Source organism: Odocoileus virginianus, chromosome 16 (assembly GCF_023699985.2).
Source record: "Odocoileus virginianus isolate 20LAN1187 ecotype Illinois chromosome 16, Ovbor_1.2, whole genome shotgun sequence".
Classification (NCBI taxonomy): domain Eukaryota; kingdom Metazoa; phylum Chordata; class Mammalia; order Artiodactyla; family Cervidae; genus Odocoileus; species Odocoileus virginianus.
The window spans coordinates 2,272,102-2,289,694 of record NC_069689.1 but is presented as its reverse complement, the minus strand read 5'-3'; the positions used below and the strand labels follow the sequence as shown (position 1 = coordinate 2,289,694).

The following is a 17,593-nucleotide window of genomic DNA, read 5'->3' as shown; positions in this document are numbered from 1 at the left end:
AGCTGCTCCAAGACAGACCACAGCACCTGCACTTTCTACCCACCCTGCAGGGGACTCTTCTTAAAATCTCTCTTCCATTCTGCTATTCCTCTGTTCTTCATCAGCCATAGGTCCTGTGGTCAGGTATTGAGGTCAGGTCCAGACCACCTGTAGGACTTCAAAGCCCTTCACTATGAGGTTGCAACATATGTTTTCATCTTTATTTCAAGCTTTCTGAGACCCGATCCTTCAGCTTCAGACAATGTATTGACATCATACATTGGACACACCATATTCTTTATCTCTGTGTACCTGCTTTCCCCTCTTAGAGCTGCCTCCCTTCTTCTTTCCATCTATTCCAAACTCAGCCAGTCACTGAGACTGTTCAAATCTCAATTACCCATGATGTCTTATTGTCCATGAGGACTCTTCCTTCCCTGAACACCCAAGGCATATGTTATAAACTGTTTGTATCTCCTCCAAATGCATATGTAGAAACCCTAAACCTTGGTATGGCTGGAGTTGGAGATGAGGGTCTCCAAGGAAATAATTAATATTAAATGAGGTCATAAGGATAGGGCACCCTAACCCTGTTAGAGAGGATTTGTGTCCTTTTAAGAAGAGGCACCAGAGAGTTTGGTTTCTCTCTCTCTACCTATTAAGGAGGAAAGGGAGGACACAATGAGAAAGTGGTCATCAAGTCTGAAAGAGCCCTCACCAGAAACCAAATTGGCTAGAACCTTAATCTTGGACTTCTGGCCTCCAGAAGTGTGAGAAAATAAATCTTTGCTGTTTAAGTCAACTGTCTGTGGGGTGTTGTTATGGAGCCCAAGCTAAGGCAGCAAGGACTGAGGATCCCAGAAAGCACTCAGTAAATGGGTATTGAATAAACCCAATCAGGTGGGATCTGGGCAGCAAGGCACTAGAGAATGGCACCAGGATCTGTATCCACACAGCTCCCAGCAAAATTTCTGCTGGTATCACTATGGAGGACCGGACTGGGACAGGTTCCAGCGAGGAGCATCCAAATGGAGGGGGTTCCTATCCACAGTTAGGAAGGCAGAGGGAAAGGGCATCTTCCCTGGTGCAGAGTGGCGCTTCTGCATGCACCAGCAGCATGAAAAGGCCAGTGGCTGATTCCTGATGCTGTCTCACTCTGTGATAACCAGGAGCTGCTGTGGGGAGCTGACCAGCATGCTCCACTATCACCACTCTGCTTTTTTTTCAGGCAAGCCCTTCATCCTGCTACTAACAAATCACCATTAGAGAGGCACCATATGAGGATAAACTGCTTGTCCTGGAATTAAACCTTTAAATATCACCTGATGACTCTAATCAATACTCGACTGCAGTTATATTAAGTAATCACTGACTGAAAACTGGCCTAGAGGTCTGAATAAAGGCCGAGAAATTAGAAACTCAGATTTAATTTCAACTCTGCCACCAATGCTAGTCTGTCCCTGTCTCCCATTATTCATCTATAAAATGGGTGTAGTGACATTTACAGGAGTGTATATTAACTAGGAAATTCACGTGAAGTGCCTTGAAGAGAGTGAACTGTGCCAATGTTGAGTACTTCAAGATTGCTTGAAGTCAATGCATCAGTACCCCTCACTGTGGTCCTTAGTGGTCACAGCCGTGCCTTCCTGCACTCAGGCTGACTTTATAAAGGACATGATAGACTCCAACAGACTCAATAATCACCCAAAGAATGCAGAGGCCAAAAATCTCTGAAGTCAGAGTCTGGCTCTGCCACCTACTTGCAGAGTGGACCTGGGACTATCAATGAGCCTCTCTGTTTTCAGTTTCCTATAAAATAGGAAGAATGCACTATCTCAACTGAGATAACATGAGTGAAAATTGAGAATTATATAATAAGATACTGGTATTTGACTTCAGATTCATTAGGTGAACAAGGCAACAAAGCTGACCTGACAAACGGGTATTTGCAGTTTGATTCTTCACTTTGGACTACTACATTCATTATGAGACTCAAAACAAGTCAATTTAATTCTCTGGATTTTCAATCACCTCCACAAAGGGAAAGGAACATAAAGCTCGCTGAAGACCACCCCACAACCATCCTGCATCATTCTTTGATTATAATAAAATGAGATACTCATCCATTTTCTCTAAAAGAGGATTATTGAAAAATTCAATAGTAAGGACTTTACAAACTCATCTAAACTTCAGGAAAAATAGTTCAGCAAATGCAGATATGGTTTTTATAAATGCTGATAGTCCAGAAGTTTCTTTAGAGCAAAGAACATGATCAGGAGAACCAGCAACTACTTTCAGCTTCTGTCTCCAGTTTTTTTCTTTATGAGAAATAGGAACTTGGTCTTCAAGTTCTTAGGACCAGTTTGGTCCTAAGCAGGAAAAGATGACTTTGACAAGTTCTCTTAGCAAAGAGTAGAGATAATGCAAATTAAGATATAATTGGAACACACCTGAAACTAATATAACATAAATCAACTATTCAACTAAAAAAAAGTGTTTAAAAAATTTTTTAAAAAAGATTGTCCATATCAAAAGAGAGAGAGAGAGAACTGGAGCATACACATTAAAAACAAAAATTCAAGCTTCTAGCTGAACTTTCTAGAGAAGGACATCACATTGTATCATAATCTAGGAAGTATTTGAACTTCTCTGTCTATACTCCATGTGCATATACACATGTATATTAAAAGACTCAGACTCTGGTTACTTTAGTAAGCAGTAAACATGTCTAGCATTTGGCCAGAATGGCCAACAGGCCACCTGCATGCCTGATGACTACAGACAAATCAGATATTATAGTTTAGTCCAGCAGTCAGAAAACTTTGCTATGAAGGGTCAAATAGTAAATAGTTTAGACTTTACAGTCCATGTGTGCCTTTTGCAACTATTCAACCCTGCTTTTGGAGAAGGAAATGGCAACCCACGCAAGTATTCTTGCCTAGAGAATTCCATGGACAAAGGAGCCTGGAGAGCTTCGGTTCATGGGGTCGCAAAGAGTTGGACAGGACTGAGCGACTAACACACATACACACAACCCTGCTATTATGGTACAAAAGCAGCTGGTAAAAAAATGAGTGTGGCTGCTTTTCAATCAAACTTCATTTATAGAAACAGATAAAAGGTTGAATGTGGCCCACAGTTCATAGTTTGCCAATTCCTGATCTATACCCCTGAAACTTGGAGTGGATTAGAGGGGCTCTAAGGATTGACTCCTGCATTATTGAGGAATATAGCTGAACTCTAAGGACTTTAAGAAGGTCAAAAAGGTCTTGGAAGGGTATAAGAAGGTTTATATAGATGACTAGCATTCCTAGGAGAGCAATGGTGTGCCAAACCTAATCTGCCTGTCCAAAAAGGAAGCTGCTGCAGTTTGGATAGAATCCCAGCAATATGGGGCAGAGCTGGATTCCTGAGCTGGTTCTGGGAGTCCCAGAGAAACTGGATTTACATGGTATCCAAGAGTACATGGTAGGGGTGTTTGCTAATTAGGAACATGATCTTCAGGGCTGGTGAAGCTAGAAAGGTTAGTCAAAGTGTAATAGGGAAAAGTCAATTTTGACTCTTCTATGCTGGATTTGTTTCTTTGACTTTAACCCTTGTTTTTTTTCTTTTTTTGCCACTTTTGTTATTATAATCATACATAACGGCCTGCTTCAGCGAACCCTGTCCCCTCTGTCTGACCCTTAAACTAAAGTGTCTTTTTTAGCTTACAGGGAGATCATTTGACCCTGGCTACCTGTAAATGACCACAAGAAACTAACACACCCCCTGCCTAAGGTCTGCCGTTCTAGGAGATATCTGCAAGAATCAAATGGCCTTTTCACTTTGTTTCCCTATTTCCCCCCATCTCTGATCCAGAAAAGAACCTGGTATCCAGACCCCAACAAGATGGCTATTTTGAGACATTAGTCTGCCATCTTCTCAGTCAGCCAGCTTTCCAAATAAAGTTGTATTCCTTGCCTCAACACCTTGTTTCTTGGATTCACTGGCCCTGTGTGCAACAAGCAGAGCAAGCTTGAGTTCAGTAACAAAAATTCAAGAGGCCATTTCAGGGGGCAAATGATATCCTTAACTTCAGTTGAGAGTGTTATAGTTACTTTAGGCAAGTTACAGTTATTTTCTCAGTTGTTGATTGTTTTTCTAATTGATTAGAAAGAAAAAATTTTAAGCTAATTTTTGTTTCTTTTACGGGCTGAGCAGCACAGTATGGACTCTTAGCAGCACAGAATCTTAGTTCCCCAACCAGGGATTGAACCTGTGCTGTGTGCAGTAGGGGACTTTTCAGGTGGCACAGTGGTAAAGAATCTGCCTGCCAAGCAGGAGATGCAGGTTTGATCCCTGGGTTGGGAAGATCCCCTGGAGAAGGGAACAGCTACTCACTCCAGTATTCTTGCCTGGGAAATTCCATGGACAGAGGAGCTCAGTGGGCTACAGTCCATGGGGTCACAGAGTTGGATGTGACTTAGCAACTAGACAACAGCAACAAACAACCCCTGAAGTGGAAGCACAGAGTCTTAACAACTGATCCACCAGGGAAATCCCTTGAGTTAAATTTTTAAGAACATGTATGTGACTGGCAATAGATACTGTCTACCAATCATGGAATGAATAACAATTTTAGTCAATTAATCAAGAACTTATCACCAGTTTATAGAAAAGACTACTAAAAGGGGATACCTTTGGAGGAAGTAAATTGAATCCAGAAGGGAAGAATGAAATAAAGATGGAAGAGTTTTTTTTTTTTTTTTAACATGATAAACATGTGAATAAATCTAAAATAAAAAAAGATGATGTGATGTGATGGGGAGTGACTAAGGGTGGGGGAAGTTTCTTACGATTGAGTAGCCAGTGAAGAATTTTCTGAAGGAGTGACATTTAAATTGAGAGCTGAATGACAAGGAGTCAGCCATGTCAAGATCTGAAAGAAGCATACCAAACAGAGTGAACAGCTGATAAAAAGGGATTAGGCTTGGCATGTTTGAAGAACAGAAAGAAAACTCCTACTGTGAGAAGTTCATGAGCAATGTGGTGAGTAAGTGACAGATTATACCAGTAGTTAGAGGTCAGATTATGTAGGGACCTCTTTCACTGTGTTGAAACAATGAGATTTGCATTTAAAAAATAAATACTATGGAATATTACTCAGCCATTAAAAGGAATGCATTTGAGTCAGTACTAATGAGGTGGATGAACCTAGAGACTATTATACAGAGAGAAATAAGTCAGGAAGAGAAAGATAAATATCACATATTAATGCATATACCTTGAATCTAGAAAGATGGTAATGATTAACCTATTTGCAGGGCAGCAATGGAGATGAAGACATAGGGAATAGACTTGTGCACACAGTGGGGGAAGGAGAGGGTGGGACAACTTGAAAGAGTAGCACTTATACATATACATTACTATATGTAAAACAGATAAACAGTGGGAATTTGCTGTATGATGCAGGGAGCTCAAACTCTGTGCTCTGTAACAACCTATAAGGGTGAGAGAGGGTGGGAGTCAGGAGGGAGGGGACATATGTATACCTGTGACTGAATCATGTTGATATATCACAGAAACCAACATAATATTGTAAAGCAATTATCCTCCAGTAAATGCATTTAAAAAAATGAATACATGGCTGTTCCAGAGAAATTAGATTAAAAGGGGCAAGAGATTAGGCAGGTAGATCAATTAAGAAAACACTTCAGTAGGCCAGGTGAGAGAAAATGGTGGCTTGGACCAGCATGGTAGAAGCAGAGACGGAAAGAAGGAAATAGATTTGTGATATGTTTTGGAGGTTGAGTCAACAACACTTGGTGATATTTTGGATGTAGGGGATGAGGGGAAGAGAAGAATCAAAGATGACTCCTAGTTTTCTAATCTGAGCAACTAAATGGATGGTGGGACCATTTAGCAAGGCAAGGCTTGGGATAGAATAGATTTGTAGGGAAAAATCAAGAGTTTTGTTTTGGACACATTTCATTTGAGATATCCAGTTATTTAAGTGGCGATATCAAATGGATAGCTGTAGGCTGGGAAAATCCCCTGGAGAAGGGAAAGGCTACACACTCCAGTATTCTGGCCTGGAAAATTCCATGGACTGTAATAGTGCATGGAGTTGCAAAGAGTCAGACACAACTGAGTGACTTTCACTTTCACTTTCATGTGAATCATAGGTGAAGAGATCAGAAATGGAGATATAAATGTAGGAGTTAAAAGAATATACATAATATTTAAAATCTTGATGATGTTTAGCTAGGGGTTAGCCATTCAAGTTTAAGGAATTCTTTTGGCACATGCTTACAAGGGAAAAAAAAACACCTTTATCTTTTAGAGATACATATTGAAATACTTACAAATGAAATGATGCCTGGTATTTACTTCAAAATAATGGGGGGAATGGGATGAGGTCTGGTTGAAACAAGATTGGCCATAAATTGATCACTGTTGTGGTTTTAGGGTAAGTGGTGTTTCATTTTATGAATCTATCTACCTTTGTATATGTTTAGAATTTTCTTTCATAAAAAGTTTAAAATAAAATAAGGGGAATTCCCTGGTGGTTCAGGGACTGGTTAGGACTTGTGCAGTCACTGCTGAGGGCCTGGGTTCAACTTTGATGGGTGAACTAAGATCCCACAGGTTGTGCAGTGTGGCCAAAGCAAGCAAGCAAGAAAGAAACCGAAAGGAGCTATTTTATTTATGGTCTCCATTAAAAGTGGCAGAAGCAGAGATGGAGATTAAAAGTGGTCCTCCATTAAAGGTGGTACTGAGGTAACTATTTCACAGTCAACATTTTAAACAAGATGCTCAGAAAGAAAGCCAGAATAACCAGAGGCACATGAGGAAGAGGGTAAGTAAGATTAATCAGGTAGACAGAGGTCACATATATAGGGCCTTCAGTGTGGGGATATGACTGGGCTTACATTTAAGAAAGAGCACTTGGCTATTCTAAGAATAGAATGCTGGAGAAAAACATTAAGCAAAGATTATCTTAAATTCTGATATCCTAAGCATAATTTGTAAAGAAGTCAACTGATATTGCTAGGTATTGTACAATACCTATTGTAAATAGGTAGGTAAATAGATACCTATTTAGTCCTCATGATGTCTCTTTAAGGTAGGTAGTCCTCATGATGTCTCTATGGTACATGCTGGGGAACTTCAGCTCAGAGAGGTGAAGTCAAAAGTCGCGCAATTACAAGTGACACAATTCAAACTAAATCTTTGTCTGACTTCAGTGATTCATTTTTCTCACTACACAATATTACAGACATGCTATGGACACCAAAGAGTTGCAGAGATGGTAGGTAAACTAGTGCTTCTAAAAACTATCATGGAGAAATTCCCACCTGGTCACAGACCTGACTAACCACCAAATTAATTTCTCTTGATCCAGACTAGCTGGATAGAAATGATGACTATGGATACATTCTTGAGCCAAAATTTGACTGGTATTGCTGTCACCAACATCTTCTACTTCCAATTCATCTTAAATACTACTGCCAGAAAAGTTTTTAGATCACACTACTTTCCCCCTTGAAAGCTGTTTCTGCTACAAAATCTATAACATAAAGGCCAAACATTTCAATGTAGTATGCAAGGCTCTTCACAGTCTTTCTTAGCAGTTCTCAAACTTTTGATTCTCTTAAAAGTTATTGAGAACTGTAAGGGCTCTTTATGTGGATTATAGCTATTGACATTTATTTTATTAGAAATTAAAACTGAAAAATTAAAAAAATGATTAAATCATTTAAAAACAGTAAACCTTTAAATATTAACCAAAATATTTTTTCCCAAACCTCTTTAATATTATGGCTTTATAGAAGACTGCTGAATTCTCATATATGCCTCTGCATTCAATCTGCTCTGATATGTTGCTCTGGTTAAAGTATATGAAAAATATCTGGTCACATCCATGTATGCAGGTGGCAAGGGAGTATTAATAGTTGTCTAGATAATCTTGGATATTCTTCTTTGGTACTATACCAGATCTTGGTTAAGTGGTAGTTTCTTAAAAGTTACTTGCAATACGGAATCTCAAACAATATCAATGAACTTTTTGTACTTAGTTACATTAAATTCATTGGTTTAACTTGCAGTTTCAATGGATCTTTTACTCATGCATAATTCTGTAACATCCTAAATGGGGTCATTTGGAAGTAATTGGTTCACTGAGTTATGTGGATCTTCCAAATGTTGACACATTTCATTACAAAATTAAAAAAATCTTTTTTGCTAATGCCACCAGCAATCTCATCAGAAAAAAAATGTTTAAGTATTATCAGGCTGTCATGGTAGCAGACACAAATTTTCAAAAATTCTTATTTTTGTGTGAAAGCATGAATTTTATCATGGATGAGAAATACTGTCAGTTGTTTTCCTTGAAGTAATAGGCTCACTGTGCTCATTCTCAAGAAAATATCTGCCAAACACCCAATTCTGAATAACCACAGCTGGTCTGCCACTTGTTCTTTTAAGATAGTCCATGAAAAAGAGGCTAGTTCAGCTTTGTAATTTAAATTTTGAAACTTCAACTATTTAGCAAGTGGTTTTCCTTGAGACGACCATACTTTGGTATGCAGCATAAATACTTTCTGTGTACTTTTCATTTTATCACACAGAATTTTTTAACAGATACATACTCAAGGGTTGAGATTTAATATGATGTGCTACTTCATCAAGGACATTCTTAAGTAAAACTGATGTTTGTTTTCCTAAAACTACTGGTACCATATGGTGCCATGGTTTTGATTTGCACAGGTGTAAGTGGTTTTACCCATTATTGTTTTTGCATCTTCATTGCAAATGTCAACATACTGAAAAAGACAAACAATGTCTTGGTATTATTAAGAAAATGGTGACTTTTTCACGGTCACTATTTGACCTTGCATGCACCACATCTGAAGAACCACTGCTTTATTCATTATTCTTTTCCAGTCACCTGTCCTGCTTCTGTTTGCCATCATCATCTCTGTGACTTTGCATATATTGTTCCTTTGCCTACAGTGTCTTCATCAGCCAGCTGGCAAAATCTCATTTGTCATTTAATACCTTGGTTTGTATTTCATTTCTGAGAAGCTGACTTCAGGTATTTTAAGCTGATTTAATCACTCTGTTTTTTGTGCTTCTGTGCCATTCTGAGCATACATTGTTTAAGCATTTATCACATTGAGGGCAGAGGGTCTAGTAATATTTTTAAGCACTTACTATGTGCCAGACCCTGCGCTAAGTCTTTTACATGTTACTATTATATCCCCAAATTAATTACAGACTGAAGGTCCAGACAGACAGCTGAAACTGAAGTCAAACCCACATCCACTATTTCAGCAGTGTGATAATCTTTATCCCTGTTTATCCCTATGGCACATAGACAGCACAGTTAAGACATTCAACTTATGCCCCTTGAACAGTCAAATAAATGAACTTAGTAAAAATCTCAAGTCATAATGCAAGGCTCTACAAAGTCTCTCATCTTTCAGAGCCGAGGGTTTGGCCTTTGGTACAGTATTTTTCATTCTTTATGTACCATTCAGATTTGGAATCTTCATTTACTTATAGAAAAACTTGCATTTTCATTTCTTCCAGCAATGTGTTCCCAGCCATGGGATGGTAATTTAATGATCACGTTGCCATCAAGCTGGAAACACAAATGTTGACATTTGACAGTAATGTTTTTCCTCTCAAAGTTGTTTCAAGTAAATACTAATGGTGTATCCAAGTAAATGGAATAATTATTGAAAAAGCAAATGGTGTATATTTTTCAACATGAGTATTCAAGTTTTAAACTCTCTCTTTTTTTATTTAAAAAAACCTATTTAACACTAATATCTCTTTTTCTACTTAGTCTGGGACATTATGAAATGTGAAAATTCCAGTGTGCCTCTAAGAAAAGCTTAATGCCTCAAAATTTCTTTATTTAAACTATAGTACATATCTTGAAAATGGGAGGACAACCAGTGGTTCTCAAAGTATGGCCCCAAGATTAGCATCATCATCATCACTTGGGAATTGTTAGAAGGACTCAACTCAGACCTACCAAATCAAACAACTCTGGGGGCCTGGACTGGCAATTTGTGTTTTAATAGTCCTCCAGTTATTGAGATGCATGGTTAAATCTGACAAACAGTGGGGTAAATGCCCTGCATCTTTTGGATAAATGGATGCTACCTGTAAAGAACTAATACATTGTAGAAATTATGATTGGCCTATATGCAAACAAACCTTTGACAATATAAGCTGTTTAGCAAGAGGTCTGCCATGCCAAAGCGTCCAGGCTACCCTCATCCCCGCATACGGTGGCATGCAGCCGAAGTAGAGAATCTCATTCCACCGAACAGAAGCCAAATTATTCCTTGACTCTGCCTTCCAGGATGTGGATAAACACACCACAACCATACTTAATGAGGAGTAAAAACATTTATTGATTTTCATGAACCATCTGCCATTCTGTCATAGGTAACTCCAGCCATGTACTGTTTAAATTGCTTCTTTTCTAAATAAAACAGCAACCTGCAATACATGTGTTTTATTACTACTGGAGTACAATACTCTATCATCTACTTTCAGCTACCAATGACAAGACTATTCTTTCCAGAGATGTATTACCACTATTCTACTTGCTTTGTTATTACATGAATTTAAGGAAAATAGTAACTTCTTAGCATTTTGATAACTAGTTGCAGGTATGTATAAAAAGCTTATTTTAGCAAAGAATATATATAGAATTTCCTGGCATTTTGCTAGAAGAAATGAAGGCATTAAGGGTTGATTTTTATTTACATTTTTCTAAAGAAAAGCTGATGAGAGACTCTGTCCTGAACCAGAGTTTTCTGTCTTTGCTGGGAGAAGGCCAGACCTGGGAGAGAAGGCTCACTGTAAATCAAGAGGCAGGAAGACGCAGAATCAGATGAATGGAATACTCAGGGTGTATCTTTGTAAGAGTAAAAAGGGCAGGGGATACAAGGAAATCATCCCATTTGTTACAAACCTGGATAACAGTTCCTTGTTCTTATTGGAAGTACATTAAGTTTGCTTAAAATACAAATGAGAAAGAAAAAACCTTACACTTCCTAAACGTAAACGTTTATGTGAATGATTACAAGTGAAAGTATAAAAATTTTGTTTGATTCTATGTACATTAGCAATGCAACATTATAGGAAGAATAAAAGTTGCAGAGTGAGACAGATCAGGGTTTGCATTCTGGCTCTGACATTTACTAGATGTGTGAATCTGGCCAATTTTTAATTTCTCTGGTTTTCAGCTTATAGGGCTATTACAAGGATTTGATATAAATATTTGGGATATGACTTATAAAGGGTAGGTGATCAACGGACAGGTATTCAAGTATTAAAGTAAACTGATGCTTAGAGAACTGGTGTGGGTGTGCAGTTTGCCTAGTTGGATTGACAGTTATACCACTTGGTCTCAATCTCAATAACTTCTATTATTTCGCCTACATGTTAAAAAACTATAAACTGCTTGCTGTTTCCCCAACCTTTCCACGACACATGAAATATGACAGAAAGAGATAGAAGTAAAAAGAACAAACATTCCCCTAAAAAATAATCCATATATACATAACACCTTAGTGAAAGTAAAAAAAAAAAAATTGCTTAAAGATTTTGATTTCACTTACAGTGAAGTAAAGAATAGTATGACCATTTATTCATTTGATCTTGTTTCTTCCTCATACTACCATAGCATTTCAAAGTAACATATTATTTATTGCTAGTAAAGTGTTACAAATTTGTTTTTCTATGTTAAAGTTCCTCTGCATTTACCAGAATGCAGCAGACTACTTTAGCTAAAGATTCAGAGCCATAAAACTTGTCCAGTGCAATATGATCATTTTAATAATATTCTACTCTTGGAATGCAGTTATAAAGATAGATGATGGCCACTGAGTGCTATTTACAAAACAAAAATGGCTCTCATACAATCTTAAAGATGCAAACAACTCAGCAGCTGAAAATATGTTTTAAAAAATTCCTATATTCCACAAGTCGATTTTACATACCTGAGAATTTTCTTAGGAATCTGTGATGGAGATGAATGATTCCTTTTCTTCTTCTCTGAGTCCTGTAGTGACCCCTCCTCTGCTCCACTCTTCTCTGTGACTGCTGACTGCTCTGCCCTGGCTTTGCCCTGATCTATGCTGAGCTGGCCTTGGGCAGGGTCGCACCTGTACATGAAGACAATGGCTGGCTTCTCGCTGGATTCTCCTTTTGCCTCTGTGAACCAGTGATGGCGCTGAACTGGAGGAGGTGGCAGCATGTGGATGACTGTGCCATCCAGGCCTACCAGTTTCCCTTTCTCCCGGTCTTTCTCTTTGTCGTCCTCCTCGTCTGTTTTCCGACGGCGGAAGAAACTTTTAAATGAGATCCAGCGTTTAGGTTTTGCATCAGCTGCCCGCCTGCTGCCTTCAGAGTGCAAAACTGATTCAGCTTCGGTTGACCTGGTCGGGCTGGTTGGCTTGGTCCAGTTGGTGAAATGCCTCTGCAAAAGGTTACTTGCATGGTAAGGGGAAGAGGTCGAGCGTGGTGGGGGAAAGGGGGCTGGTGGCTCGCTTTGGGGGTTTGTCACTAATTTGGAGGGAGGGGTGGCGACCGGCTTTGTGAGTGGATCTTTCTGTGGTTTGGTGGTAGGACTTTCTGTGGTCTGAGGTGCTTCAGCCTCAGCGCTGGGCTGGGACGTGAAGAGAGATTTGGGGCGCACCGGTGTACTCTTCGGTGTAGTCTTAGCAGCACCGGCATCAGGAGGAACTGCATAAAGCTCTTCCACACTGCAAGCTTTAGGGCCAGACTGGGGCATTTCTGGAGGAGACTGTGGGGGCTGGATAGAAGCCACAATCTGAGAAAGCACGGTGCTTGCTTTCTCTCGGGTGCTACTGACACTGCCCACCACCTGAGGCTCCTGAGTGCTTTCTGTTTTGGCCACAGGTTCTTGAGTGGTTCTCTGGAGCTTTGTTGGGGAGCTGTGGCTAGAACTGTAGCTTCTCTGTGGTGAAGACTGACTTCTGTTAAGACAGCTGTTAAACTCCTGAACCTTCTGAGCCACTGAGCCCCTTTTACGCTCTGTGCTGTTTGAAAACCCTTTAGCTTGGGGATATTCAGTGGGTTTGCTAGTAGTGTTATCAGACGCTTTGCTCTCAGTCTCTATTTCTTCATAAGTGTGGCTTATTACACTTGTGGTTTTCTCCTTCACTGAAAGTTCTCCACTGGTTCCGAGAAAACTCTTGTAAATGGCTAGATTGTCATACGCATTTGGATTGATTACAATGGGAACTTTGATAGCATTTTTGGAACTCCGAGCATAAGTTGGCTCATCATGAATGATAATTGGAAAAGGTGGCATACCAGCATTGTTATAACTGTTAAATTTTATTTCAGACAAATTGGGTGACTTCACAGGGATGGTTTTGGAGGAAACATTTGTAGCTGTGGGTGAAGTAGGTGCTGATTTGTGACAGATTTTCCTTGGAGGGACATTCGGTCCAGTCCCACTGCTGATTAACTCCACCTTAGGTATCTTCTGTCGTGGACTGGTGCTGGAAGTCCATACTTCCTGGTAGCGAATGGCACTGGATTTTTGGAAATGGGCACTTATGTGTCCTGATGTCAGTGCAGGTGATGTCACCGGAGAGTTTGGAGTAGAAGATGAGCTTTTAGTCTTGGGACTATTAGCATGGCCCTCAAGGTGCTCACTGGCCATAGCTGCTGACACATCCACGACAGTATACGGCTTGCACAAAGGCTGTTCCAGATTCACAACTCGGTAGGGCTTTGCTTGCTCTTCCACAGGAACAAGGTTTATGGTTACTGCCTGCCCAGCAATATCTGTAGAGGCTTTACTTTCTGGCTTCTCAGTTTGTACGGCAATCTTGCCATCCTTCTCTTCTAATCGGAGAGCAAGGACTGCTTTGTGTGTCTCTGGAACTTTTACTGAGCTTTTAGAGGCTTGTGAGGAGTCCTTCTCCTGATCATTACCAGAGAGGCTTTCATAATTGGGCTCACTTTCCTTCAAGTCCTTAGAATCTCCCGGGTTACCAGGAGCAATTCCCCCATTACATATCTTCTGGGATAAACTGCTGGCTGTCTCAGAACGTGATTCTTCTGTTAAAGAGGAATCTGGGGATGTGGAGTCAGATGACACCATGCTCTGAGTGCTTCCTGGTCCATAGGAGACCACAGAATTCTCTTCATAACCATTCAGGATTTCATCATAACTGTCATCATAGTCTACAGCACAGATTCTTTGCAGAGATTTATTTCGCAGGGGGACGGTATTCCATTTTTTGTCCACGAAGAATCGCACTGGAGACAAAGTGTTTGCCCGAAAGTTGGCAAAGCGAGGTTGCCCTCTCATGCGAATCTCCATGGCCAGCAGTTCCTCATCACTTTCATCCCAGCTCTCGTGCTCCTCCTCCATGTTACTCAAAAGCACATCTTCCTCGCTCTCTTCACCACTAGAAAACTCTGGGTAACAGAATCGACCCCCTTCATTACTGATCACTTCTGTGCTCCCACTCAGAATGACGTGCTTGCCCTGAGTATCCTTCATCCCGCCCATCATGCAACTTGGTGGAAGCTTCCTTTCCAGGGATCGTTTATAGCAATCATTTATTCTTCCTAAGAATGTCTCTCTGGAGTTAGTCTCATTTTCTTTTATTTGAGGGGTGGTATCCAAGCCTGCTATCTCCTTTAATACCTCAGTTAGTCCATTATTGTTATTTGAAATCTTCTTTGCACTATCGTTATTCCCATAAGGTTTAGGGACATGGCTAAATCCTTCAACATCATCTTCATTATTATTATTAAGTGGTTTCTGATTCAAGGCCATCCTGTTTCGGTTCCATCCTATGACGACAGGTTTATTCTCACAGTGTTCTTGTATACTAAGCTCACCACACACACTTTGCCCATCTGCCACCATCATAGTCGGCTTCACGGCGATGGTGGGTTTTTTAGCCACAGGAGGCCGGAAGTTTCCAGTGTTCCTGATTCGGTGGTTGTTACTGTGGTTGGCATTAGTTTTATTGCCATGGGTGATGGGTGCCTTCTCAGGGTCTGGGGGCAGCTGGTGTAAACTTTTAGGTTTAAAGCAGTTCTTGCATTCACCAGGTTTCCAAACGTGTTCAGTAAAGGTATTACAAGCAGACATTTTTAAAAACAGAACTTCACAGACAATGCTCTCCTTTCAGTGCATGGCAAAACGTTCATCTGTTAGTTTTCACCTCCCCTGTGTTCCTTAGCAGCTCCTGTAAGTGTGATCAACCTGATGGCAGAAGGGGGAGAGAAGAAAATCTGAATGGAAAAGGTACTATGAGGTTTATTATGATGAATGATTAGAAAATATTGGCTCCTATTTTCCTTAAATCAAAAGACAGAGAAGTAAACTAATTTGGTCACTTTATGAACTCTCTTTAGTTAATCAGCATTTTGAAATGCTAGTTTTTAAACCATAATTTTATGCATTCTCATTGAACCAAGTATATATAATATTTCACTTGATGTCTCTGTGACAGTGATACTGTGAGCTTCCCCTCCTGGAAATGAAACCATTCTTTCTGTTCTCCTCCAACCTAAAACTTCTTAGTCCATTGTGGGTTCCTCTTCTTTTGCCTACCCTTTATGTTTGGATACCTCATAGACTCCTCAAACACAATGTATCCAGGACTAATCTTTTGGCCACCTCTTTCCTCAACTGTTAAGATGCTTTTATACTCTAAACAGCCCTCCTCTACCCTCCAGGCCACCTTCTTCCTCTGTCTTTATCCTAATTCAGCGACTGCCACTATCATCTACCTAGATAGCTAAGCTTCAACCTTCAGATCATTTTTGACACCTCTCCCCACACTTCTAACTGCACATCCTAAATCCTTTTGTAAATTAGTCTTGCCAACTTCATTTATTACATTTCACTGGAACTCCTTCCCATTACCAGACACTGCTGGTAGTTCAGATACTCACCATCTTTTGCCTAGATTCCTACAATAGGTTGTTAACTGATCTCCATGCCAGTAGCCTCATCCCATCCCAATCTAACCTCTCTACCTTTGTTACTCAAACTATGGTCCTTAGTAGAGTAGTATCAGCCTCATCTTGAAGGCTGTTAGAAATGTAGTGTCTAAAGTTCAATCCCCGTCCTGCTGCATCAGAAATTTGCATTTAGTGAATTCTCAGGTGACTCCAACATTCTCTACTACTATCAGATTGTTTTTTCTATAATGCTAATATGATCACCATATTACCTAGCTTAACTATGCTGTGGTTCAATATTACCTAATGCATTGGCTCCAAAATGTCAGATAGGGGTTGCTAGATGGGTAAGAACCACCTGGGAAAACACTCAAAGTCAGTCTCTTAGGGAAGACTCCAGGAATCTGATCTTTAAACAAGTTATCCAGGCAATCCTATATACACTGAGGTGTTGGAACCTTTGAGTTACAGGATGAAATACAAGCCTCTTAGGTTTTCAGGATATAGTCCTTGCCTCCCTTCTAGCCTTACATCTTAAAAATCAACTAGTCTTTTCAAACTCTAAATCCCACTGGGCTTGGCTACTCATTTTTCCTTGGTACCATCAAAGTCACTTAGACATATCTCCATGAACAAGCACTTTCACTTTTAATTGTCTGTTTTCTCACTAGTTTTTGAACTTTTTAAAGCCTGGGCTATATCTTATTCATTTCTATATGTCTAATGTAAGGAGTTGGATGGGCTTCCCTGGTGGCTCAGTGGTAAAGAATCTGCCTGCCAATACAGGAGACATAGGTTTGATCCCTGGGTCAGGAAGAGTCCCTGGAGAAGAAATGGCAACCCACTCCAGTACTCCTCCTGGGAAATTCCATGGACAGAAGAGCCTAGTGGGCTACATTCCACAGGGTTGCAGAGACTTAAGACATGGCTTAGTAACTAGACAACAATAGCAAGGAGCTGGATAAACACTGGTTTATTAAATGTGCTAGTTTTGTGGCTTATCTTAAAAAAAAAAATCATGTGGCTCTCTCTCTCGTCTCTCTCTTTGACACAGTGCTACAGACCTTCCCACTACATTCTTACATTTCCACTTTGGATATTATAATAATGCTGGCAGTGGGCATGTACATGTAAGAACTATTTTAATAGCTGGAAAGTTTAACTTCATTCATGGACAATGACAGTGACCAGAATCTTTGGTTTGTCAGAAACACAATCTTTCGTCAAGTTTCAGCACATTTATAAGAAACGAAAGAACATTTTCTTTAGCTAATATATACAAAGCTACATCCCTTGTAAACAACACTCACAGAGCACTCTGCCTCAGTGGAAGAAATGCAGACAAAGATCAAAGAATTCCACACAGAGAGTCCAATGACTTGGCCAAAATCTAAGTTCATTCTTTGCTGGAGATCATGAAATGTCTTTTTTCAATAAAGTTAAAATATATTTTTCAAGTGTTTGTTTGAAAGTATTTATTTACTCTTTCAAATGTTCTAAAAGCTATATCCTTTGGTTGATAAAACCATTTCTTGCTATTCTTAGACTGAAACATTTTGAGCAAGGGGAACAATAGAATATAAAATTAGGCTGAAAAAGAGAGCAGGGTCCAGATCACGTGGGGCCTTTTATAGCCTTTTAAAGTATA

The 17,593-nt window shown here is 39.8% G+C and overlaps 1 protein-coding gene across 13 annotated transcripts in view; it reads right to left on the bottom strand.

Annotated features, from left to right (window-relative positions):
• The window catches only part of PEAK1 (pseudopodium enriched atypical kinase 1), a 309,415-nt gene that overhangs the window by 53,704 nt on the left and 238,118 nt on the right, over positions 1–17,593 (bottom strand). For all 13 annotated transcript variants that reach the window (XM_070477603.1, XM_070477609.1, XM_070477601.1 and 10 more), the window contains one exon: positions 11,985–15,241. In XM_070477603.1, the coding sequence (XP_070333704.1) occupies positions 11,985–15,127 (3,143 nt within the window). In that variant the 5' untranslated portion in view covers positions 15,128–15,241. The remainder of the gene's footprint in view (positions 1–11,984; positions 15,242–17,593) is intronic.